The sequence below is a fragment of the Sardina pilchardus genome, chromosome 14, assembly GCF_963854185.1.
Source record: "Sardina pilchardus chromosome 14, fSarPil1.1, whole genome shotgun sequence".
In the NCBI taxonomy this organism is placed as follows: domain Eukaryota; kingdom Metazoa; phylum Chordata; class Actinopteri; order Clupeiformes; family Clupeidae; genus Sardina; species Sardina pilchardus.
The window spans coordinates 24,754,749-24,776,967 of NC_085007.1; the positions used below are offsets into that span (position 1 = coordinate 24,754,749).

Here is a 22,219-nt window from a genome sequence, read left to right on the forward strand (position 1 = left end):
GAAATTTAGAGGGAGGAAAATTCTGCTTTCAGTGGTGTAGATAACCCCTCGGTGCACCTTTTGGTCTTTAAAACTATGCTACCTAGGCTCTATGGAAATATAAAGCTTATGTTCATATCTTTATCAGGATAATCAGGGTAGAAATGGCAATTTCAGTCATTTTCAGCCATGAATTGTTGATTTTGAGGGTCTCTGAGAGGGGTCCCAGAACTCCATAACAAAAAACAGCTGGAGGGTTTTAAGTATATGGCTGTTCATAGTTCCACATACTTATCACATATACAAAGTATGAGCCGATTTGGCCGACCCCCATCTTCCCACCTCTGCCTGGTTTTCTCATGCAATGACTCTTAACACATCTTAACCAGGGGTGCCAATAATTATGGGGGGTACTGTATAAAAAGCTGATTACCAATCAGATGACACGTCACATATTGGATTTGAAATGGACCTCAACACAACCATACAAATACATGGGAAGATAATGTATATGCATTACATGTCACAAGGGGTTCGGAATTCAGTTTTGAAAAGAATTTGATTGGAAAGTGAGGATGAGATTCTTTAGGAGTCTAATCCCTGGATCATCCATCTCTCAAATGAAGCGAAGAAGATGCAGACACGTTGTCCTCTCTGCAGGATTTCTCTTGGGAAGTTGGTGCATTTGGTCATTCCTGGCCTGGCTTCAAATCATCGAGGGTCTTTGCCAGAACCTCAGTTGTGAAAGAGTCTCTCTGTAATACTCTTCCAATATTCTGAATACGTGCATCTGGCCTGCGTTTTAAAGCTCCCATTGCTTTTAAACAAAGGCACAAAAATTCCTTTATCCCCTTTTCTATCCACGTACTGAATGCACACAAAAAGGAAAGGATAGACCCCCGTATTCACTTCCTCCTCTTATATCTAACTTATTTACTTAAATGTTATCTTGGTTTTACTGACTCATCTTTTTAGGCATTGTCAGACCTATTTAGCACAACTAAATAATTATTTTGTAACATGTTTTGTCTATTGTTGTGAGGTATGTGATCCTGTCTGCCATCAAATTGCCCATGGGACAAAGAAATAAAACTGAACTGAACATTTGAAAATAAATGCCGGTTCTTATGCAAGTTCCTTGTGCTGTTGTGCACAATTTCATCCAGAAGTTTGGCCAAATTCTGCTCTGTAGAAATGTTCAGCTGTGACCGCAAAGAATTGTTAACGGCTCATCTAATTCGGCTTGGTAGAAATCATTTCAAGCCTCTGTGAGGGTATCTTTTTCACTGGTGCTGATGTAATTGAAGAAAGCTTACATCAAGCTGCATGTAGAGACAGGTATGGAGAAGGCCTCTACTATGGCGGTGCCAGCTCGATAGAAGATACTTGTACTTCTGCCAGCCAAAGGCCACAATTCGAGCCACAGCCTCCCACTCTCTTTCTTTAGTATGGCGTTAGGCAGGCACCTTGAATGTGGTGCCACAGGTCCATGATAAGTAAAACTTACCCCATGGGCTCACTGTCCATTTTCAATGTCACTATTTTCCAGAGCCTGCTGAAAAGCTATATTAGCATCCAGGATGTTGGGGTCAGAAAAAAATCCTAAATCAAATCTGACATGCAGTGGGCTGAACGAGTAGTGACAATCTGCCTCTCTGCAACATTTCCAGGGTTTTCTCATAGAAAGAGGAGCTGGAGTCATCACACATCGGAGCAACATCACTACCTGTTAGCAAACTTTCAAATGGAGGCGGAGGGGGAACCTGTGGGGCATGCACTAGAGTGGTACTTGTCATCTCACAGGTTATAGGATCACCAAGAAACTATATTTCTTCATCATCCTCAATTGAATGACAGCTGCATTATGTAGACATGACAGGGCTGGAGGGAGACATTGCACCATTTCATGAGCCACACTAACAAGCATTACAGGGCTGTGGAGAGATATCAGGCAACAATGATCAGGATCTGGCAACAAGCTTGAAGAACTCTTGAAGGTCATGATAGAAAGGCAAGCACTTGGAGAAATTCTGACTGGAGTTGAAGTCTTGCTTGCTGTATAATGCAAGTGTTCTCTGCAAGTGAGCTGTCCTGATGAGGTGTGTCATTCAAATTGGTTTCAGTTTTTTTTTTCTTAGAGTAGACATACAATCTACCGTAAGTATCTTATGAGTCAGATCATATAGACTTGCTACAGACAGTGTGTCTTCTAAAGGCTCCACTGAACCCATAACACGTGTGAATTCAAAGTCATCCATATGCCCTTTCATGGATTTCCCATTCTGGAATGGAAACAATATTTTTCCATCTTCAAGAATTTAGCACCAAAAGCTTTACGAGAATGGGCTTGAGTGCCTGTTGATGCTGGGCCACAGCATGACAGTTTCATTTTGGACCAAAGCCGATCAGGATTCTCTGCCTTTCTTCATGGCATTCACCATTGGTCCAGTTCCTGGCAAACACCCAGATGTTTCCTGGGCAAGGTGTTGTCATCTATTGCAGCCATAACATCTTGGTCCATCTGAGAGTGTAAAAATAAAAAACTATTAACAAATCTTAATCAAAACATAGTAGCAGATTCTCAGATTTATCAGACCTACACTCCCCTAACCAATCATTAGGTACACCATACCAGGTTAGACCCCCTATTGCCTTCAGAACTGCCTTAATTCAAGAAACATTTTGAAATGATCCATGCATTGTGACATGGTGCATTATCCAGCTGGAAGTAGCCATCAGAAGGGGCCCAAAGTGTGCCAAGAAAACATCCCCCACACCATTACACCACCGTCTCCAGCCTGTATAGTGAATTCGAGGTGTGATGTTTGCATGCCGTTTACGCCAAATCCTGACTTTATAATCTGTATTAACACAATTCAACACCCATCAGAAAAAAATACTAATGTGGAGGGTGGGATGTCTCGTGTCATGTTAGATCACAGGGTTTCAGAACGACTATGGTTATGTGTCACCAAGCATCCAACTTCACTGTTAGAGGGGCATATTTAAACAGCATCTAACTGGAAGGAGAGGATAGTCTGATTTTTCAAAATTTAAAAATGATTAACCCCATGACAACCCCAGACAATCTGCACTCTTGAGCTGGCAAACAAGAGTTACTCAAGATGACACCTTTATTCTATAAGGTCAAGGTGCCTGCAAAGGTAGTGGTGTCATGGTAGGCCCAGTCTTTTCATCAACAACATCATTAAACTGAATGAATCGTAAAAAAAAAAAAAAAAATTGTTAACCCTGTCTGTTTGACATATAATTTCTTAAAAGGCTAATCATTTATTTAATCGTATAGCACACTTCTAATGCGATATTGCATACATATTTGCACATGCTGTCATTCGAAACTTAAAATTTAACGTTTAAAGAAAAGTTACAATTTAACGTTTAGTGTAAAGTTGCTCATGTAGAAGCTCTTCCGGGTCACAATGACCTTTCTATATGAGCCGATGCTGTGCCCTCCATTTCCTTCATTCCGCTGCTCGCGAAATAGCCGGCTTGTGGTGGAAGACTAGCTTGTGTGTCAGGGTATCATGCTGTCGGTTCGCGTCGCTGCGGCTTTGGCCCGCACCCTTCCCCGCAGAGCCGGATTCGTGAGTATTCTACACTTAATAATTGTTTCATTAGATTCATTTTAGTAAGATTTTATTCGGTTTGTTCAAATGAATGTCATCCACTTGAATGACGAGGACGGTCTGCCGCGGACCGCCATCTTGCACACAGAGGGCCTGCTGCACGCGCAGCCTGTCAGTGCAACTTTATTTTATTGTGAATGGCGTAGATAACAATAAGTTATCTAAACATTTGCATTAATGGACTGCCAGTGAACATATCTGAACGTAGCACGACAGTTGGATCACAGCAGGCACTGTGTTTTCAATAGTGACATTTGACGGTGAAGGTCAGATGCTAATGTTAGCAGCTTTAGCTGACATTTGTGGGAGGTGGTGTCTGATCATGATGTTAACGTGTTGTAGTTAGCTAGACACTGTTAGCTAACTTAGGACACCATGTTCTAAATTGTCATTGGTAACAATTCCAATGGCAATTGAGTATTTAAAACTTAATAGTAGCTATGCATTAGCTATGCGTTAGCTAATGTCACTCAGGATAGGGCATAGCGATGTTTATTCTGCGAAATTACTTTTGTGCAACCCAACCTCGTTAGCTGAAGGTTTGTTAACTTTAACGTAACACGTTAACGTTAGCAACGCTCTGAGTTTTAAGCTTTGCATGTAACGAACATTAAGAACTAGGTCGTGGAGCAGGTGACATTGGTCAGCTAGGTTGCCAGTTAGCTGTAAACTGGTGATTGACAAGAGTCGTGGATTACCGTAGCCGTAGGCTGACACACTAGTGCTGGCGAGTTTAGCTACCCTTTTGTGTGCGGAAATGTGTCCTTGTAGCGCGAAGACCGAAATAAGCATCTGAAGGTCAGAGAGCCTGAACAGCCTGAAGACGACAATCTAAACTTACCTTTCTTGTAATTGCCGTGACCTCTAATCACTAATGATATTGACTTATTGTGTTCTCTCAGATCCCTAAAAATGTCGCAGCAGCTTGCGTCGGGGCCAAAAATCTTCACACCACCAGCCCATGGCTGCAGAAAACAGGTGAGATTGGATTTCTGAGATCGGATTGGATCATTCATGAGTTCAATTAATTTAAGAGTTCAGTGTAAGGTATCTTTGTAATTGTCTGCAATGTCATTAGGAATAGATGTTAGTTAAAGGTCTAATTTGGGCAGATAAGTCAATGTCAGTAAGGTCACAGTGTTTGTATCAAATATCTCATTTGTATTGCGACTGTAAGATTGTAGCTGTCTCAATGTGATTTACAGCATTTGAGTCCTTAAAAGCAAATGCTAAGACTGACCAGGAGACTCCCTTTAATATAAAAGCTTCAGCAAAACCCAGCCACAATACATGCTGCATATATTTCATACAAGATTGCTTGATGTATACAACATTCAGATGTATATTAGACTTAAAGATATAAGCACCAGCATTTTAATACCAGTATTGATTGTAGAACAGATTAGTGTATTGTGCTCTTCAAGTTACTATTTTAAGTGTTCATTCAAACTTTATTTGTTTTTGATGTTTCATTGAGTGTAGTCCTCATTTTCAGTGAAGCGGATTTTCAGTAACAATGAAATAACAAGATATATGATATAAATGTTGAAATGATGAGCGAAACTGTCAGTGATTGCACTCATTTATATAACTAGGAAATCTGTAGGCATGTATTAAGGTGCCTCATAAGCAGAATGGAAGTTGTGGTGGCAATTGGCAGCTCTAAGCAGGTTTCTGGAAGTTGACTGTATGGCATGATGGCCCTAGCCGACGACAATGGAAATGAGGTAGAATAGGTAATTGGCGGTTTGGACAGAGCTTGGGTCACCTTCAGATGTTTACAGTAACATGCTATTGATGCTAGCTGTTACCTGAATGCTTTACAGGAACTGCAGAGGTCTCCAGTATCCTGGAGGAGAAGATCCTGGGTGCTGACACCGGGGCTGAGCTAGAGGAGACCGGCCGTGTGCTGTCCATTGGTGACGGTATCGCCCGTGTTTATGGCCTTAGGAATGTGCAGGCAGAAGAGATGGTGGAGTTCTCTTCTGGCCTTAAGGTGAGCTGAATGCAAAATTTAATAGGGCTTGGGCACGTGCATTGCATTCTAGGAATATTGCCGCCATGTTGGTAGCTCTCTGAACATGGTTGCGCCATTACACCCCACTACATGGTAACATACGACCAGAAAGGCAAAAACGAAGTAACACGAACACACTTAACAGGCGGAAGTAACTCCTTACGAGTCGCATGGTAAACTAAGGAGTGATGCTGCCAACATGGCTGCCCGCAAAGTTTTCATGTCACGATCCCGAGCCCTATTAACCACCTTCCTCCTGTCGGAGCCTTAAGATGCTTTATGGTAATTGCATAACTGCCCATCCTCACTCTGAACTGGAATTAAAAATGAAATATTTTCTCCTCAGGGTATGTCTCTGAACTTGGAGCCTGACAACGTTGGTGTTGTGGTGTTCGGTAACGACAAACTGATCAAGGAGGGTGACATCGTAAAGCGTACCGGTGCCATTGTGGACGTCCCAGTCGGTGTGGAGCTGCTGGGCCGTGTTGTGGATGCCCTGGGTAACACCATCGACGGAAAGGTAAAGTCATTTGTGTGCGCGCATGTGTACATGTTTGCCTGTTTTGGTAGTGAAGGGTGTTTCATTTTGTGATTTTTGTGACTCTTAACTGTATGTTTTGCACACAGGGTCCCATTGGCTCCAATGAGCGCAGACGTGTGGGTCTGAAGGCCCCTGGCATCATCCCCCGTATCTCTGTGAGGGAGCCCATGCAGACTGGCATCAAGGCCGTAGACAGCCTGGTGCCCATCGGCCGTGGACAGCGTGAGCTGATTATCGGTGACAGACAGACTGGGTAAGACGTGGAGTACAATTATAAAACTTGATGTGCCAACAAGGCTGACTTAAGCCGACCTTACGCTGACAGACTTTGACAAGATTTGGGAAAGATTCTTGAAAGATTGTAGTCTTTTGTGTAAAGCTTGAATGTGGGGCATTAGTTAAGACTACAATCTTTCAAGAATCTTTAACAAATTCTGTCAAAATCTGTCAGTGTAAGCTAGGCTTAAGCTGAATTAAGATTCTCCAAAGAGAATCTACCATGATGCTAACAAATGGATAATCTGTCCCCGCATACAGCAAAACCGCCATTGCCATTGACACAATCATCAACCAGAAGCGCTTCAACGAAGGAACAGACGAGAAGAAGAAGCTGTATTGTATCTACGTTGCTATTGGCCAGAAGCGTTCCACCGTGGCCCAGCTGGTCAAGCGTCTGACCGATGCTGACGCCATGAAGTACACCATCGTGGTGTCCGCCACCGCCTCTGATGCCGCCCCCCTGCAGTACCTGGCCCCCTACTCCGGCTGCTCCATGGGAGAGTACTTCAGAGACAATGGCAAGCACGCCCTGATCATCTATGATGATTTGTCCAAGCAGGTGAGTCTTTGCTTGCCCTTTCCTTTTCAGATGCAGCTCATCCCATGTAGTCAACAGATATTGGAGTGAGGTGGTGGATGTATTCAATTATGGCGTCTGATTTAAACTGTAATGCATCCTGTCATCATAGTCCCTTATTGCTGAGATGCAAACCTGTATAGTTGGGTTGTGGTCCGTAACCGGTCCCCTCTTCTCCCCTTGCAGGCTGTTGCCTACCGTCAGATGTCCCTTCTGCTGCGTCGTCCCCCTGGTCGTGAGGCCTACCCCGGTGATGTGTTCTACCTCCACTCCCGTCTGCTTGAGCGTGCCGCCAAGATGAACGACAACTTCGGGGGCGGATCCCTGACTGCTCTGCCCGTCATTGAGACACAGGCCGGTGATGTGTCTGCCTACATCCCAACCAACGTCATTTCCATCACAGACGGACAGGTGCGGGGTCATACCTTAGCTTCTTTACAAGACACGCCCCTGACTTGTGTGTTCTGGTTACTGATTTCGCTCTCCTCTGCCACAGATCTTCCTGGAGACAGAGTTGTTCTACAAGGGTATCCGGCCAGCCATCAACGTGGGTCTGTCCGTGTCCCGTGTGGGTTCCGCTGCTCAGACCAGGGCCATGAAGCAGGTCAGCTCCCTGAACTTGATCTCTCTATTGGGTTAAATCTTTTGTTAATCAATAGAGTTCATAGAACACGCTCAACTCACAAAATATTAGGCTAATGACGGTGGCGCTCATGTGTCTTGCCTGTTTTTGCTAGGTGGCCGGTACCATGAAGCTGGAGTTGGCCCAGTACCGTGAGGTGGCTGCTTTCGCTCAGTTCGGTTCTGATCTGGATGCTGCCACTCAGCAGCTGCTGAACAGGGGCGTGCGTCTGACTGAGCTGCTGAAGCAGGGACAGTACTGTAAGTACACCTCTCAAAGCATCCATGTTTAAACAATATAGAAACCGCAGTCTGGGCATTTCCTGCTATAGATGTCTGAAGAATTGCCCCTTGAGGCGTTGCAATCCGGCTACTTTTGGTCGAGATTGTGTCAGGAGGTGGCATAGAGAAATTGTCTATGTCTACACTGGTACCCATAATGCCATGGGTGCTTAGTTTGATTAATAGACTACACGACAACAAACCTAAAATTAAGTTTAATTAGAATTTGACTTTCTTTGGTGTTAAGTGCAAAAACAAGTAATCCCATATTGAAGGACCATTATTGAAGGAGACATCAGTTGATACATTTGTCTAAACTGCGTCAGGAATAAACCACTTCAACAACTGGATGTCTTTTGCAGCTCCCATGGCCATTGAGGAGCAGGTCACAGTAATCTACGCCGGTGTCAGGGGACATCTTGACAAGATGGAGCCCAGCAAAATCACAAGATTCGAGAAGGCTTTCTTGCAACACATTCTTAGCCAGCACCAGGATCTGCTTTCTGCCATCAGGTAAATAAGTGGTTTCAGTTTTTTTTTTTGGTTCCTTTTCTTCTTTGACTCCCCTCAGCCTAATCTAATCTAATTCAATGTGTTTGTTTCTCAGGGCCGACGGTAAGATCTCAGAGGCATCAGACGCCAAGCTGAAGGAGCTTGTCCTGCAGTTCTTGTCCAGCTTCGAATAAGTTTCCTCTATTTGTGTTGTCCATATTTGCATAGTGCTCCAATTTTATGTTTCTACCGACGTCAAAAAAAAAAGAAAATACGCAGCACTTGATCTTTAATGTACAGAAGTCTCCCAACAGAGAATAAAGTGTTCTACTCCAACACAACTGCTTTTGTCTTCAGTCATAGACCCACTGCATTTGGCTGTCATGTATCAAGTTCATTTAGTATCTGTAAAGAGAGGGGCTGGTACACTTCAAGCGAACCTGAATGACGTTCCATTATTCTGTACCAAATAAAGTTTCTCAGCTGTGATGGCAAGTCTTGGTTCTGTAATTTATATAAAAATGATCTTGATGGCTCTTATAGAAGAGCTTAAAATGAGAGGGTGACTTCAGTAGTTTGTTTTAATTGACATTTGCATGAAAAATGGTTAAATTGGCTGGTCAATTTCATTAATGTAGATTTTCAAGCATGTTCACCACTTCAACACTGCAGATGCAATGGTCAAGTCACCTGAGTATGTTCAGCAATTACCTTGGTAGGCATGGGTGATTACTCCTCATCCCACAGTTAGGCCACCATTTTGCAACCTTGACAAAGGTCTTCAACTTGTTTTATATAATCCCTTGGTTGCCCACAGCCCCCTGTACAAAAACTGTTGGACTCTAGGTCCTCAGATATGAAAATAAACAAAATCTTAATTACATGACTACATATTTATGAAGTTTATTACAACATTTATTTCAGCAGTATATGGTGTATAAATAGAAAAGTGAACATTGTAACTTACACAAAAAGTGACATGGAAAAGGTTAACAGTGAGAACTGTATCAGATGTCAAGTGACACACAAAAACGTCTGTAGTAAGCAGTGATGAACATAGTGAACTACAGTGATCGACAACCATAAATAAACATAAAACCAGACTTATGTGAGTGAAGTATATTTAACATAGTGAGTGACAAGTGATTCCTGCTCCAGCCTCCAGTAGTGTATGTGTTGTGTGGGTGCACGTGTTCTGGTGACACACTACTGATGCTATTTTTAACGCAGTGGAAATTCGAGGCCAGTACTGGTCAAAGGGTCAGATCCAGTACTGTTTGGGAGCTATGCTGGGGGCGTGTGTACGTGGAGGCGGCAGCTCGTTCTGTGTGATGTAGCTGGGGTCGTAGTAGTCCCACTCCAACGCTGACGCCCACAGTCCACATCCCATAGCCTCACTGTCTGCAGACAAGATGCGCAGAGACACACCTGCAGACGTACACACACAACTCAGAAATACATCCAAATATTATTCTACAGTTAGGCCATGTTTAAGTCAAAACAGTTGTTACCCAGACCCTGACAAGTGGATGTGTCCCTTGCCTGCGCTTGCGCCAAAGTCGCTGTCTAGTCCAGGTCCTACAGCGGAGCCTGCAGAGGATCCTGCAGATGCAATGAAGTAGGAGTTCTCTGGCGGGATACTGCTGGCGACCTCACACTCCATGTGGACCTGATCTACAAATCCAAGTTCCACGTCACCATGGACTTCCAGGGTGCTGCTTTGGCGCAGCGGCCCACAACACTGCAGCACAAGGCAGACACGCACACACGCGCACACACACACACACACACACACACACACACACACACACACACACACACACACACACACACACACACACACACGTTAACCGGACATTAGGCCAACATGTTTTATCAACACTAGGAGGTAAAAATCCTTACCCTTGGAGCAGGAGAGTTCGGAGGTACCGTGTTGGCACGTTCTACGTCAGAGTCGCTGGACTGCGTGGGATCCAGTGGAATTCTCCGCCACTTCACAGGTCCACTAAAATACGCACGTGCCCGACGTGGCAGGCCTACCCTGGCTGCTGAGCCGGTGGTTGATGTTGCTGCCAAGAGCGTGCTTGGCACGGGCAGAGAGCCAGAGCCAGCGCAAGTGGCTCCGTCTGGTTGCGTATAGCGCAGACAACCGGCCACGCGCTCTTGTGATGAGGTGAGCGACGATGTATTGGGCACGACCAGGAGCGGCCTGGACACAGGGCCATAAGTCCTCCCATTGGGGTACGAGAATGACGGTCCATCTGAGAAGTGGGAAACTCTTTGACGCGTGGATTGGAGCAGTGAGCACTGCGAGCTTGAGCGCACCCGAGTCTTGCCTCCTGCTAAAAGCAGCAACTTGTGCCCAAGCAGCAGGCAGTTGAGTAGCAGCACTAGCAGTAGGCACGGCACGAGAAGAATAATTACGATGGTCAAACCCGGAATGTTTGCCGTCACTGAGGGTGTCGCAGACACTGGTGGTTGATCCATTTCAGACTTTTCATATCACTGAATTGATGGTGAAATGATTGGAGGTAATTGTGATTGACGTACGATTTGATGGTGAAATGATTAAAGGTAATTGTGATTGACGAACGATTTCCCAGATGATAGGCCTACAGAGCACAGGTGTGTCTTCAAAAGACGCATGCACAGGTGCTGCTGACATGATCCCTCAAAAGTCCAATTGCTTTCGCCTGTAGGCTACTATATTTACATCCAAACAGAAATCTCTCGACCGTTTATTTGTACCTAACGCACTACCTAATGCGTAGCCTACTTTCTTGTCAACTTTGCGTATTGCCATCTTTCCTAGCCACTAGCATAATTGAGAACAATCTGACCGCAATTATTCATTTAAAAAAACACGCCCCTTTGGTTGCTCCTTGACAAATATTGGAGGAAAGTCTCTGATAAAAAATCTAGCCTACCCTGTAACGAGAGCAGCCTAGGCCTGAGAGGCTTTTTCTGTGGTTTCGCAAATGCCCTGTCGATTTAGTGGACACTAAACGCAAGTAAACGTAGTTTATCCACCTCTTTATGAGAATATATCCACCTGTCAAAAGAGTTTATTCACCAATTGCACAATTGCACCAGTTCTGAACACCTTTAAAAAAAAAAAAAAAAAAAAAACCTCACCGTGATCTAAGAATTCAGTTTATCCACCTTTTACCACTACATTCCTGCTTATTATGGACATGGAGTTTGGAAATCCAAATGTTATGCAAACGCTAATATGATATGGTAAAAAGGCTATAGGCCTATGCAAATTATTCGAACTAGCGTAGGCTACGAGTTTACTTCAATATAAACCTAGTTTCATGCGTAGAATGCAGGATAAAGTGCCTAAATAATACTGCCTAAATTAAATAGAAGCAAATCTGGAAACTGTGAGGCACAAATTAAAGGATCTATCAATACATAATATGAATAAGATAGCCCATTCACCATATTCATGTCTGAAGACCACCAAGAAAGCATTGCCACAACATTTCTTTATTCATCTTCCCCTTGATTTGAATGCCCCAGAATGCCCCGGAGAAGGCCTAGGCTATTTTAAAATACATTTTACACATGTAGCCTAGAGGTAACATCACCATTTCGCCATCATCATGACAAGTGTAGCCTGCCGCTAGGGTGTCTAGATTTTTATATATAGCATACAGCGCCACCCTGTGGACAGTTCTCATTTTCTGTTTTCATTTTGACATAAACCATTGTTAGTTCATTTTCCCATTAATTTCTCTTCACAGAGCTCGAACACGGCGACAAGGCTGATTTACTGACGTCATAGACGAATCGACCAAGCGATTGCGTCACAATAAAATAACTTATGCCGATGATATATAAGCCGCATATCTTGTTGTTGCCATTCACTTTGAAACACAAACTTGAGAGCAGAGTCGTCTTTATTTTTAAGCACTTTTTCCAAGGAAGTTCTTCGCAAAGAAAAAGTAAGTATTTATATGGAGAAACGAACCACATAGGCCTATTTAAAGTAGTTATTATAATATTAATATAATATAATATAATATATAATATTCAAACTGAATTGAATATCTCATTCCATGTCCCCAATAATCAACCTACATCAGTTGTTTATGTTGAATTCATATTATTTCAAATTTCAGAAATATGAATAACCACTGGCCTCGTAATGGCATACTCTTGCCACGGCGGTGGAACAAACCTATCATCCCAGAGCTGAGGGTTCTAAGCAGTGGCAATGCCATCAACACAGAGTTCAGTCACAGGGCAGTGATGCAAGGACGTTCATCTGTGGCTGCCCTGGAAGAGCCCTCCAGGTGCCCTCTGTTGCCAAAGCACAGACGGCCTGGACCATTGCTGACCGATGCTGTTCCACGGAAGGCCAATGCAGCTGTCCGCGGCTGCAAGCTGCCCCCACTTGCCCATACACCCAACTTGGTCAGCTCTGAATATCCTGTGACCCACACTGATGAGAACTCCGATATGGCAGTTGATTCTCATGGACATCCCCAAAAGCTTTGTCCCCTGCTTGTGGAAGAATCCAACACGCCAGCCTCCTCTCTGAAGAAGGTCAAGAAGGTGACTCTGAAAGACGTCACAAAGACCTGGAAGGCAGTCCAGCAGTCCACTGAACTGATTACCAACGAGAACAAGCCTGCCTCAAACCAGGATGTCACTACCAGGAAGCCCCAGCCTCCATCCAAACTGCCGATAAGAAAGAGTGGTCTACGCACATTGACCAAGAAAATGTCTGCCGCCAGTGCCCTTCAGGAAAATGCACATGCCCACTGCCGCAAGCTGCCCCCACTTAACATTGATAACAACTTTGATATTGAAGACGTTTCTGATGGACATCTCCAAACCCTGTCTCCCCTGCTTGTGGAAGAATCCATTATGACAGCCTCCTCTGCGAGCAACAGGGAAGTGATGCTTCTGAAAGACCTCAGGAAGGAAGATGTTCCTCCGGTAAAAGGGTCCCAGAAGGCAGTCAAGCAGTCCACTGAACAAATTACCGACGAGAAGAAGCCTGCCTCAAACCAGGATGTCGCTACTAAGAAGCCTCAGCCTCCATCCAAACTGCCGGTTAGAAAGACAAGCACACTGAACAAGAAAATGGCTCAAGTGGCCGCCAATGGTAGTGAGCCAGCGTCCACATGCAGCTTTGGTGACTCTCGCAGCAAACCAGAGGAGATCTGGGAGCGCAGAAGAGCAGCAAGGCGCAGGACGACGTCCCTCCTGCCGCGCAGGATGCCCAGGGCAAAGGTGCCGGACAGCAGTCGGGTGTCCCGGTCCCCCGCGCTGCTGCTCATCGCAGAGGTGGACGAGCGCTCGCCCTCAAACTCGAAGGCCTCGTCGCCCGTCGAAGCAGAGAGTTCGACGACGACCGTTCAGCCGCGGCCCCCGGCTGGCCCCCGCTCACCACGACGGCCAAACAACAGGCTGACCCGACCAAGGAGCCAGAGCACGTTTGGATTTCGAGCGTATGAGGAGGACGAGACCGAGGAGGATGAACAGGACAGGCAGATACTGGAGGCAATGCTCATGCCATGGTTTAGGAGCAAGAGTGGCTCTTGAAGGGATCAGCGACATTTTCTCAGGGTGTTTACAATGAAGCGGCATATTCTCAGGTTGTTTACAATAAAGCAGTATATTCTCAGGTTGTTTACAATAAAGTGTTTGACACACAAACAACTCACTTGTTATGGTCTGATTTCTTCTAAGTGTATAAATATGTACACATACAGTTTAAATATGATGTTTATCCAAGGATCCCACAATCTGCCATGACAACATAAAAGAGACAGTAATCACCAAAAGGACCAAAGCCTTTCTACCACTCAAATAGCACTCATCTGAGTAGTAGTTCTGCTCATGATAAACATTCCTACATTTTGTTTTTGTGCCACCAAAACCAAGGTCATGGAACTAGCACCACCACTCTGTGCACCTGTTGAAGATAAAAAATTGGCCTAGTAATATGGTGTATTCGACTCCAAGTATAGTATCTTAAATCTCCTAATCTCAGTTGTCTTTGAGGCCACTCCAGACACGGTGGTGATTGAGGCCTGCTTTTACAATAGGTGGATTAGACTTGATAGCTGTCCTATAGGACGATTGCAGTGATTATTTTTGAGATTCTGATACGTTTTCAACCATGGCATATGTACAATTCCAGTTTGAAAACATATCAGAATGTCAGAAATAGTCACGTCTGCAGTCCAAGTCAAATCCACCCTTTGACATGCAACCAGAATTGTTGTCTTCCTCATACTGTATATTCTCTCCATGGCAGTCTTGGCTCAAAGGGTGCGATACTTAAAGTCTGCCACTAGAGGTCCTTGTTTTACAAGCCTTCTCGAAGCAGTAGTCACATTAGCGAGTCTTTTCAGTCTTTTTTGGGTTTCAGTGTGTCTCTTTCCTCACCGGCTAGTGGCATGTGAAATCCATAGCCAATAAACTCCTAGACTGATGCTGTAAAGAAATGCTGTCTGGCTCCTTGGTCATTAGTTGGTGATTTATTTCAAGCTGACATTATGAAAATAAATGAAAATTTAGCCCAGAGTTTTTCCAAAATATGGACTTGCACATGCTAAGTGAGCTTCCATTAATTGCGTCTCATATGACTCAAATAATATCTGGTTTGAGGACACTAATAGCCGCAAAGTCTGTTCTACTCTTCAGTAGGATAGATGTTATACAGTACCCTCCAGAATTATTGGCACCCTTGGTAAAAGTTGACTAAAAATAGGTATAACAAATAATCTTTAGGTGATATATTGTACTCCCACAATGAAAACAATGAGGAAAAATATACCCTGCAAGGCAAGCAAATTTATTCTGAGAAAAAGGAAAATCTCATAAAGAAATAAATATTTTTAGCAAAAACAGCTTGCTCACAATTATTGGCACCCCTGAAACATATTATGTACAACATTTAACAGGAGCATTTTCCTATGTAAATGCAACGTTTTAAAGTAAATCAGAGTGTCTGTGAACTTTCAGAAGTAGTTCATGACGTTCTTTTTCACTATGGTATGAAAATTAAGTCACTCAGAGGCTAAATCCTCTAGTCATTTTTCAACATTGGAGAGACAAGAGAATACACTAAATTGAAATAAAAAGAAATTGTGTTGACATTTGTAAGTAAGAGAATGTCTATGGAAACTAGGAATTTTGTTGAAAATGCCTATATTTCCAGTTAAACTGATGAATAAAAGGTTCTAATCATCTGGAAATGTGGCAAACATGCTTGGACAAAGACCCATGGCTATTTTGCTCCCACGCACAGTATGGAGGATGGTATGATAGGCAAAAAAATCCATAAGAACCACTGTTGAGAGTTACAGACAAAGCTATCATCTTGGGGTCACCAAGTCCCCCCCAAAAATCTTCAAAAGTGACCTCACTGCTAATAGATTATTTAGACAGCATGTCAGGTTAAAGCCAGTAGAGTCATTTAATGAACAATGTAAATGGCAGGAGTTACTGAATGGTACCATGACATGTCTGGGAGTGTGGTCTATTGTCAGATGAAAATAAAATGATGCTCTTTTGCTAAAAACACTTAAGGTGTCTTTGGCGTACATAGAAGAATGACTATACTAAAAAGAACCCCATGCCTAATCAGAATTATGGTGGAGGGGCTGTGCTATTGTGGGGCTGTTTTAATTCCCAAAGGCCTTGGGAACCTAATTAAGGTGCATGGCATCATGAACACCAAGAAAAACCTGAACATTTTCAAAGGAAATCAAACAATCTCTGCCAAGGCCCTAAAAGTTGGTCATGATTGGATCATTCATCAGGTCAATGAACCAAAACAAATGCACAGATCAAAACAAATATGGTTTACTGAACACAAAATCAAGCTTCAGACATTGCCATAGCAGTCCCCTGATCTAAACTCCATAGAAAAACAGTGGGATGAGTCAACGAGAAGAATGCACAAGTGTGGACCTAGCAATCTGGACGATCTGGGGAGGTTTTGTAAAGATGAATGGTCTTAAATCCCTTACTTTGTATTCTCAATCTTTATGGGGTGTCAGAGAAGAATATTACATGCTGTTTGATTGACAAAGGGAGGTTTAAGAAGGTATTACAAGTAGGGGTGCCAATAATTGTGAGTGACGTGTTTTTATTAAAAACATTTATTTCTTTATGAGATTTTCCTTTTTCTCACAATAAATTTGCTTCCCTTGCAGAGTGTATTTTTCCTCATTGTTTTCATTGTGGGAGTACAATAAATCACCTAAAGATTATTTTTTATACCTATTTTTAGTCAACTTTTACCAAGGGTGCCAATAATTCTGGAGGGTACTGTATAATCTGAGACAATAATGCCATTTATACCACCACTCTGCCCTGCTCACTTATGCTTCCATCAGAGCAATCATGAAATCTGTTCTGGAGAATGGGGTGACCTTTCCCCGCCGGTTCGGCGTGATAGGTCAGACAAGTCACTCTGAATGAGCACTTACTGAACATGCAACCCACCTCCGCAATGACAGGCCAAAATTATGTTGAGGTGTTAAGTGGGCTGGGAAATTGGTGAATGTCACACGGTCTACTTCAAACCAGTGAATACTTTCTATTCAGGAATGAATGAAACCAATGAACCTGTCTCCTGTGAACCATTTAATCGATAACAAAACAACCTAAGAAAGTAACACCTATGCATTACTTCAGCTTCGCACCGCTGCCTCTGTCATGTCAGTATGTTCTCACAAGCACTAGATTGTACTGTGTTGCCTTCTGTCACTCCAGCAGTACATTCTCAGGCTTCGTTTTGCTGGAGAGCCTTGACAACCCTCAAGAAAACTCTGATGCACATGATGTACACTGTAATGTGTATGAATGTACTGCATTTGGTGAGGCTGTCCGGTTATGTCAGATGTAGCTCCGCTGGAGTATCTCATGGTTCATACATTCACCCCACGCAACTTTCCACTCCGAAAGCACTTCACTACCTGCACATCCACTCAGCCTACTTGAACATTTTTATATACCTCCTACACTCTCAGTTTTTAGCTGGAGAACAACCTGGGCAGAACTAGGAATAAACTCAACAACAGTTATAAATACCTGTATGTGTTACATTCTTGTGAAAGAGTCTTGTAACCCCTGCTGACCAGAATCTATTCTTTGATGAAACATCAGACAAAAACTCAAGAAATTGTTTTTTTAAAACAAACCTTTATTATATTAAATATAAAACATACATGGTATTGTCATCTTGTCCCACATGCCACATGCAGTGGTTGTTTAAATAAACGTACATATAGTTCAGTGAAACATGACACTGGGCTTCTCTCATAGAGACTAGAGCACGTGCACACATGTACAGGTGTGCACCCGCCGAGCATTCCTGTTTGTTCAGGATCAAACGAATGTTGCTTGAATGACTTCAAGAGAAAACCACCAAGAACCAAGCGCTCAACTTGAGCCCCGTCAACCCAAAGTAAGCCTAACTGGCTGGTTGACATGCACGTTGATTTAGACGTTCTAAATCTGAAACACACCTGACCTGGCCGACCAAAATAAAAGGCTGCACACAATCTATCTCTGTAGAGTAGCACCTTTCATCAGTTAATGTGTGTGTGTCTGTGTGTGTGTGTGTGTGTGTGTGTGTGTGTGTGTGTGTTTCTGTGAGTTTGTCTCAGTCTGTGACAGACAGACAGTTCAGTCTGTTGCCGAGAGATGGAACAGACCCTCTGCCTCAGTCTCGGTTCAAAAGTAGTCCCGTGCTGCACGCGACCGCACGTGTCCCTGTGCGTGTGACTGTGTGTGCGGCTGTCCGTTAACACTGTCCCAGGCTGTGCCTAATGATCTCTTTGCTGGGCGGGGGGATCCTATCAGGGAACAGCACCTCAAATTTCACCAATAGATCTCCTCGCTGCGTGGGGCACTTGGACCGTGGAAGCCCCTCCCCGATCAGGCGGCGAGTGGAGCCAGGCTTTATGATATCACTGCATGGGAGTGGCTTCTTTCCTCCATCCAGAGTTGGCACGGTAACAGTGCATCCACAGAGAGCCTGAGAGGAGAGAGGGGGGAAAGAGGGAGGAGGGGAGGATGAGAATGAAGAAGGGAGCGAGAGAGGGAGAGAGAGAGAGAAAGGAAGAGAGGGATAAGTATCTGTCTATTCCACTTGACTGATTTATATAATGCTGCTGTTGCATCACACCAGAATATGGAGCAGACTGTTCTCCATACAAATGAGCTAATCTAGTCTTGTGTGTCGGTGCGTGGGTGTGTGGGTGAAAAAGAGAAGAGAAGTCTCAATGACTGAGTGTTCTGCGTGGGAAGTGCAGAGTAAGTGTGTGTGTGTGTGTGTCAGTGTGTGTGGGGGTGGGTGGGTGGCTGCAGCAAAAGGCTATATTTAGAAACGGTTCTCTGCAGTCTAAGGGGGGTGAACAAAGACACACGCTCACTGACACCTCCAGAAACACCACCAGGCTCAGAAACCTACCTCCCGAAGGGTGATCTGGGCGGTGAACACCAGGTTGGAGCCCTCCCGCCGGAAGTGCGAGTGCTTCTTCTCCTTCACCACGAACACGATGTCTTGGGCGGCGTGCCCGCCGCTGCCCGCCTTGAGCCCGGCCCCGGGGAAGGTGATCCGCGTGCCCTCGCGCCAGCCCTTCTTCACCTCCACGTTCATCACGTGCTCCTGAGAGTGCCCGGCACTGCTGCCGCTGCCGCCGCTACCGCCCGACAAGCGCACGTGCTTGGTCACGCCGGTCAGCAGCTCCTCCAGCGAGACCTCCAGCTCGCACACCTGGCTGCTACACGCACCTGTGGCGCCAGTGGCACCTGCGGCGGCGGAGGGGGGGTTGGGTCCGTGCTGACCCGCCTGCTTGTGCAGGAAAGGGTTGAAGAGGTCACTGAAGTCGCCGGCGTCGATGTCGATGTTGAAGAAGCGGGCGGAGGAGGAGTGGGCCTTGGCCGGGGGAGAGGAGTCTCCTTTGGTGGCTGGCCTCTTCATATCTGATATTGGGAAAGAAGGAACATTTTCATGAGATTGATTGGTCAAAATCTGTGGCATAATCGTGTGTGTGTGTGTGTGTGTGTCTGTGTGTGTGTTTGTGCTGAGTTGTAAGAAGTGAGTACCTTTTGCGCATGTGTGTAGTAAGATTAAAGGGAGTGTGTGCTAAATTATTCATGTCCCCTGCAGCTTTCTGCATGAGTGCTAACGTGTGTTTGTGTCTGGTGGAGTGTGTGTGTGTGCACGCCCGTGTTTGTGTGATGTACTCACCCCGTCTGTCGTAGAGGTTGCGCTTCTGTGAGTCGGACAGGACGTCGTACGCCTCAGCGATCTCCTTGAACTTCTCCTCTGCGTCCTCCTCCGAGTTCTTGTCGGGATGGTAGCGCAGGGCGAGCTTGTGGTACGCACGCCGGATCTCGTCCTCGTTGGACTCGGCCGTCACGCCGAGCACGGTGTAGAAGTCTCTCACTGGAGTCACCGACTTAACCGGCACCTCACATTCCTCTGCCGTCTCCTGCACAGACACACACACACAAATACGGTCATGGTCAGATCACAGTACCTGCAGGGGCTTTTGTCATTGTGAGAGTGTGCAAAAACTACAACCAGCAGACCATGACAGAAAGGGAGAGAGCATGAGAGAGTACTAAGAGAGAGTGACAGAGAGAGAGGAGGTGAAGAGACAGAGGATGAGGGGATACAGGAGGGTTGCAGAGGAAGAGTTGAGGATGCAAAATGGTGCTCAGAAGAGAGAAGAATAGAAGACAGTGATCTGAGAAGAGTGAGAAGAATTCTGCAAAATAGAAGAAGGCAGACAGAAGGGAAGAAAGGGACAGGAAGGGAGGAAAGGTCAGGGTGATTATCAACACGCTTCTCTTACCTCAGAGCTATAGCTATCCTCGCTGTGGATCACCCGTACTTTGCACTTCACGTTCTTGTGCTTGACGCCAAACTGAGTCCAAATGAGCACCATCCTGCCTGTGTGAGCGAAAGCGTGTGTGTGAGAGAGAGAGAGAACCTGTGCCTGTGACTGTGGACTGTGGATCTGTGTCTGCTGAGGCGCAAGCCGGCGCTTTTATACAGCTCAGGCGCGCTCACCTCCCACGCTCACTACCGAGCGTCCCCGACATCCCCCGCTACGTGTGAGGAGGAACACCGCATCATCGCCCTGCCTGCCATAGGCAGCCTGGCAGCCGGCGCACGGATGTGGCAGCCCATATCACCATGTAGAGGAGTGTTTCCGGAATTCTCTCCAGGACACCTCTTGTTCCCTGAGCCCATACGCTCTGTCTTTTGTATGTTTCTAATCCCTGTACATGCTTATACAACTAAGGAAATGGGGTGTCTATGTGATGCTTATTATCTCGACGCATACACAATAACTGTGGCTACACTGGAGTGCGTAAAATTATGTAATTTGTAGTGGCAGGTGAATCCATACAAAAATGGACATATTTCCTCGGCTGAACTCAGCCAATCAGCTATCGACGCGAGAGAGGTTCCATTCCAACCGGAACTGAGGACAAATTAGGATATAATATGCAGCGAGAATCTTCACAGGGAGGGACATGAAACTGACAGGCGTAAGAGCAAAATGATAAAATCCGGCAAGTCATAGTATTCTGGAAGAATTGGGCTAGCCGTGCTCGTGCTGAATGAATGAATGAATTATAGGCAAGCTTGTTTTTTTATTATTATTATTTCTAACCTAGCCTACAGAAAAATAACATAAGCTGTACATAATTATGTTCTGGCTAGTCTACATTTTTCAACTGAACTGACAAATGTAGGATGAAGCTATATTACCTATAGGCTAAAATGCTTTAGAAATATGACTTTACTGCCAAATGGAATGAATGCAAAGAAACCCACTTGCTTATTTAGTCGGCTAAACATTGCTATAGTGTGGTGCACTGACATTGAAATGATGATTGTATTAAATAGATCATCTTAAGACAGACCTGCTAGTAGGCTAGGCTATGAGGTGCGCCTCTGAGTCTGTAGTCCAGTCCCTGGCAGTCATCATTCGGCAGAAATAGACTTGCACGTGCTGAGGTTTACGTTTCATTTCATCTCGCAAATGTTCTTACCGTTCACGAATATCAATTAGCCCAAACGAGTGGTTAAATTGGTGGATAACGGATTCGATTAAATTCTCCAGGTCCATAGGCTATAGGGCGCTGTTGGCCGAGGCCATCCTTCATTTTAAGGCATTTTCATGAATAATTTAAAAAAAACATGATTTGTTGTGTTTTCCAAGTAAATTCAGTGGAACTGTAATGGGATGTTTTCATGTTATTTATCTTTATTTGAATATCTTTAAAATTGAAATAGCACAACTGGTCTTTCATGATATTACCTGAAATACACAATTAAATTATAGCCTACCATAAATGTCACGTTTTGGATAAGAGGTCTTCAAGTTTTGACAGATTTAGTAAGATTAAACCAAATGTATTGACATATATATCAACTTTATTCATAACACAAAGGTCCATAGAGACAACACAGTACAAATATGAATAAATATCAATACAAGACATTTAGGAATAAAGCATATGATGCATCATTTAAACAACCTATACAGACAATGGGTCAAATGTTTCCAAAAGCAAGATGTGTACCTACCTTGTGTCACTCTTAGAGACATCCACTATGGAGACAATAACCACATTCTTAGACCCTGTCAGTCTGCACATGAATCTATAACATTTCTTAAAACAGCATTAAAAGTGGGCACATTGTTACAAACATTTCACTGGCACTACTCCACCTAGGAATTTTAAGCACAATTCTCAGTGCATCATTATAAGCCACTTGAAGT

The 22,219-nt window shown here is 44.4% G+C and overlaps 4 protein-coding genes and 1 non-coding gene across 5 annotated transcripts; 3 read left to right on the forward strand and 2 right to left on the reverse strand.

Annotated features, from left to right (window-relative positions):
* Positions 1-3,436: 3,436 nt before the first annotated feature.
* Positions 3,437-8,924, forward strand: atp5fa1 (ATP synthase F1 subunit alpha). Its single transcript, XM_062553722.1, has 11 exons — positions 3,437-3,584; positions 4,529-4,604; positions 5,453-5,622; positions 5,990-6,163; positions 6,271-6,437; positions 6,722-7,022; positions 7,227-7,451; positions 7,537-7,644; positions 7,778-7,922; positions 8,306-8,456; positions 8,551-8,924. The coding sequence occupies exons 1-11, from the start codon at positions 3,525-3,527 to the stop codon at positions 8,627-8,629; spliced, it is 1,656 nt and encodes a 551-aa protein (XP_062409706.1). The 5' UTR covers positions 3,437-3,524; the 3' UTR covers positions 8,630-8,924.
* Positions 8,005-8,137, forward strand: LOC134101571 (small nucleolar RNA SNORA17). Its single transcript, XR_009941426.1, has one exon. It is a non-coding gene; the product is annotated as a small nucleolar RNA SNORA17 (small nucleolar RNA).
* Positions 8,925-9,292: 368 nt separating the features above from the next.
* Positions 9,293-11,002, reverse strand: hwa (huluwa). Its single transcript, XM_062553723.1, has 3 exons — positions 10,338-11,002; positions 9,978-10,176; positions 9,293-9,863 (listed from the first exon to the last, which is right to left on the reverse strand). The coding sequence occupies exons 1-3, from the start codon at positions 10,920-10,922 to the stop codon at positions 9,697-9,699; spliced, it is 951 nt and encodes a 316-aa protein (XP_062409707.1). The 5' UTR covers positions 10,923-11,002; the 3' UTR covers positions 9,293-9,696.
* Positions 11,003-12,200: 1,198 nt separating this feature from the next.
* Positions 12,201-14,076, forward strand: LOC134101154 (uncharacterized). The gene is made up of 2 exons (XM_062554738.1): positions 12,201-12,385; positions 12,563-14,076. The coding sequence occupies exon 2, from the start codon at positions 12,567-12,569 to the stop codon at positions 13,992-13,994; it is 1,428 nt and encodes a 475-aa protein (XP_062410722.1). The 5' UTR covers positions 12,201-12,385; positions 12,563-12,566; the 3' UTR covers positions 13,995-14,076.
* Positions 14,077-17,604: 3,528 nt separating this feature from the next.
* Positions 17,605-20,525, reverse strand: zgc:122979 (uncharacterized protein LOC641576 homolog). The gene is made up of 4 exons (XM_062554457.1): positions 20,276-20,525; positions 19,666-19,909; positions 18,883-19,397; positions 17,605-18,447 (listed from the first exon to the last, which is right to left on the reverse strand). The coding sequence occupies exons 1-4, from the start codon at positions 20,366-20,368 to the stop codon at positions 18,214-18,216; spliced, it is 1,086 nt and encodes a 361-aa protein (XP_062410441.1). The 5' UTR covers positions 20,369-20,525; the 3' UTR covers positions 17,605-18,213.
* Positions 20,526-22,219: the final 1,694 nt, after the last annotated feature.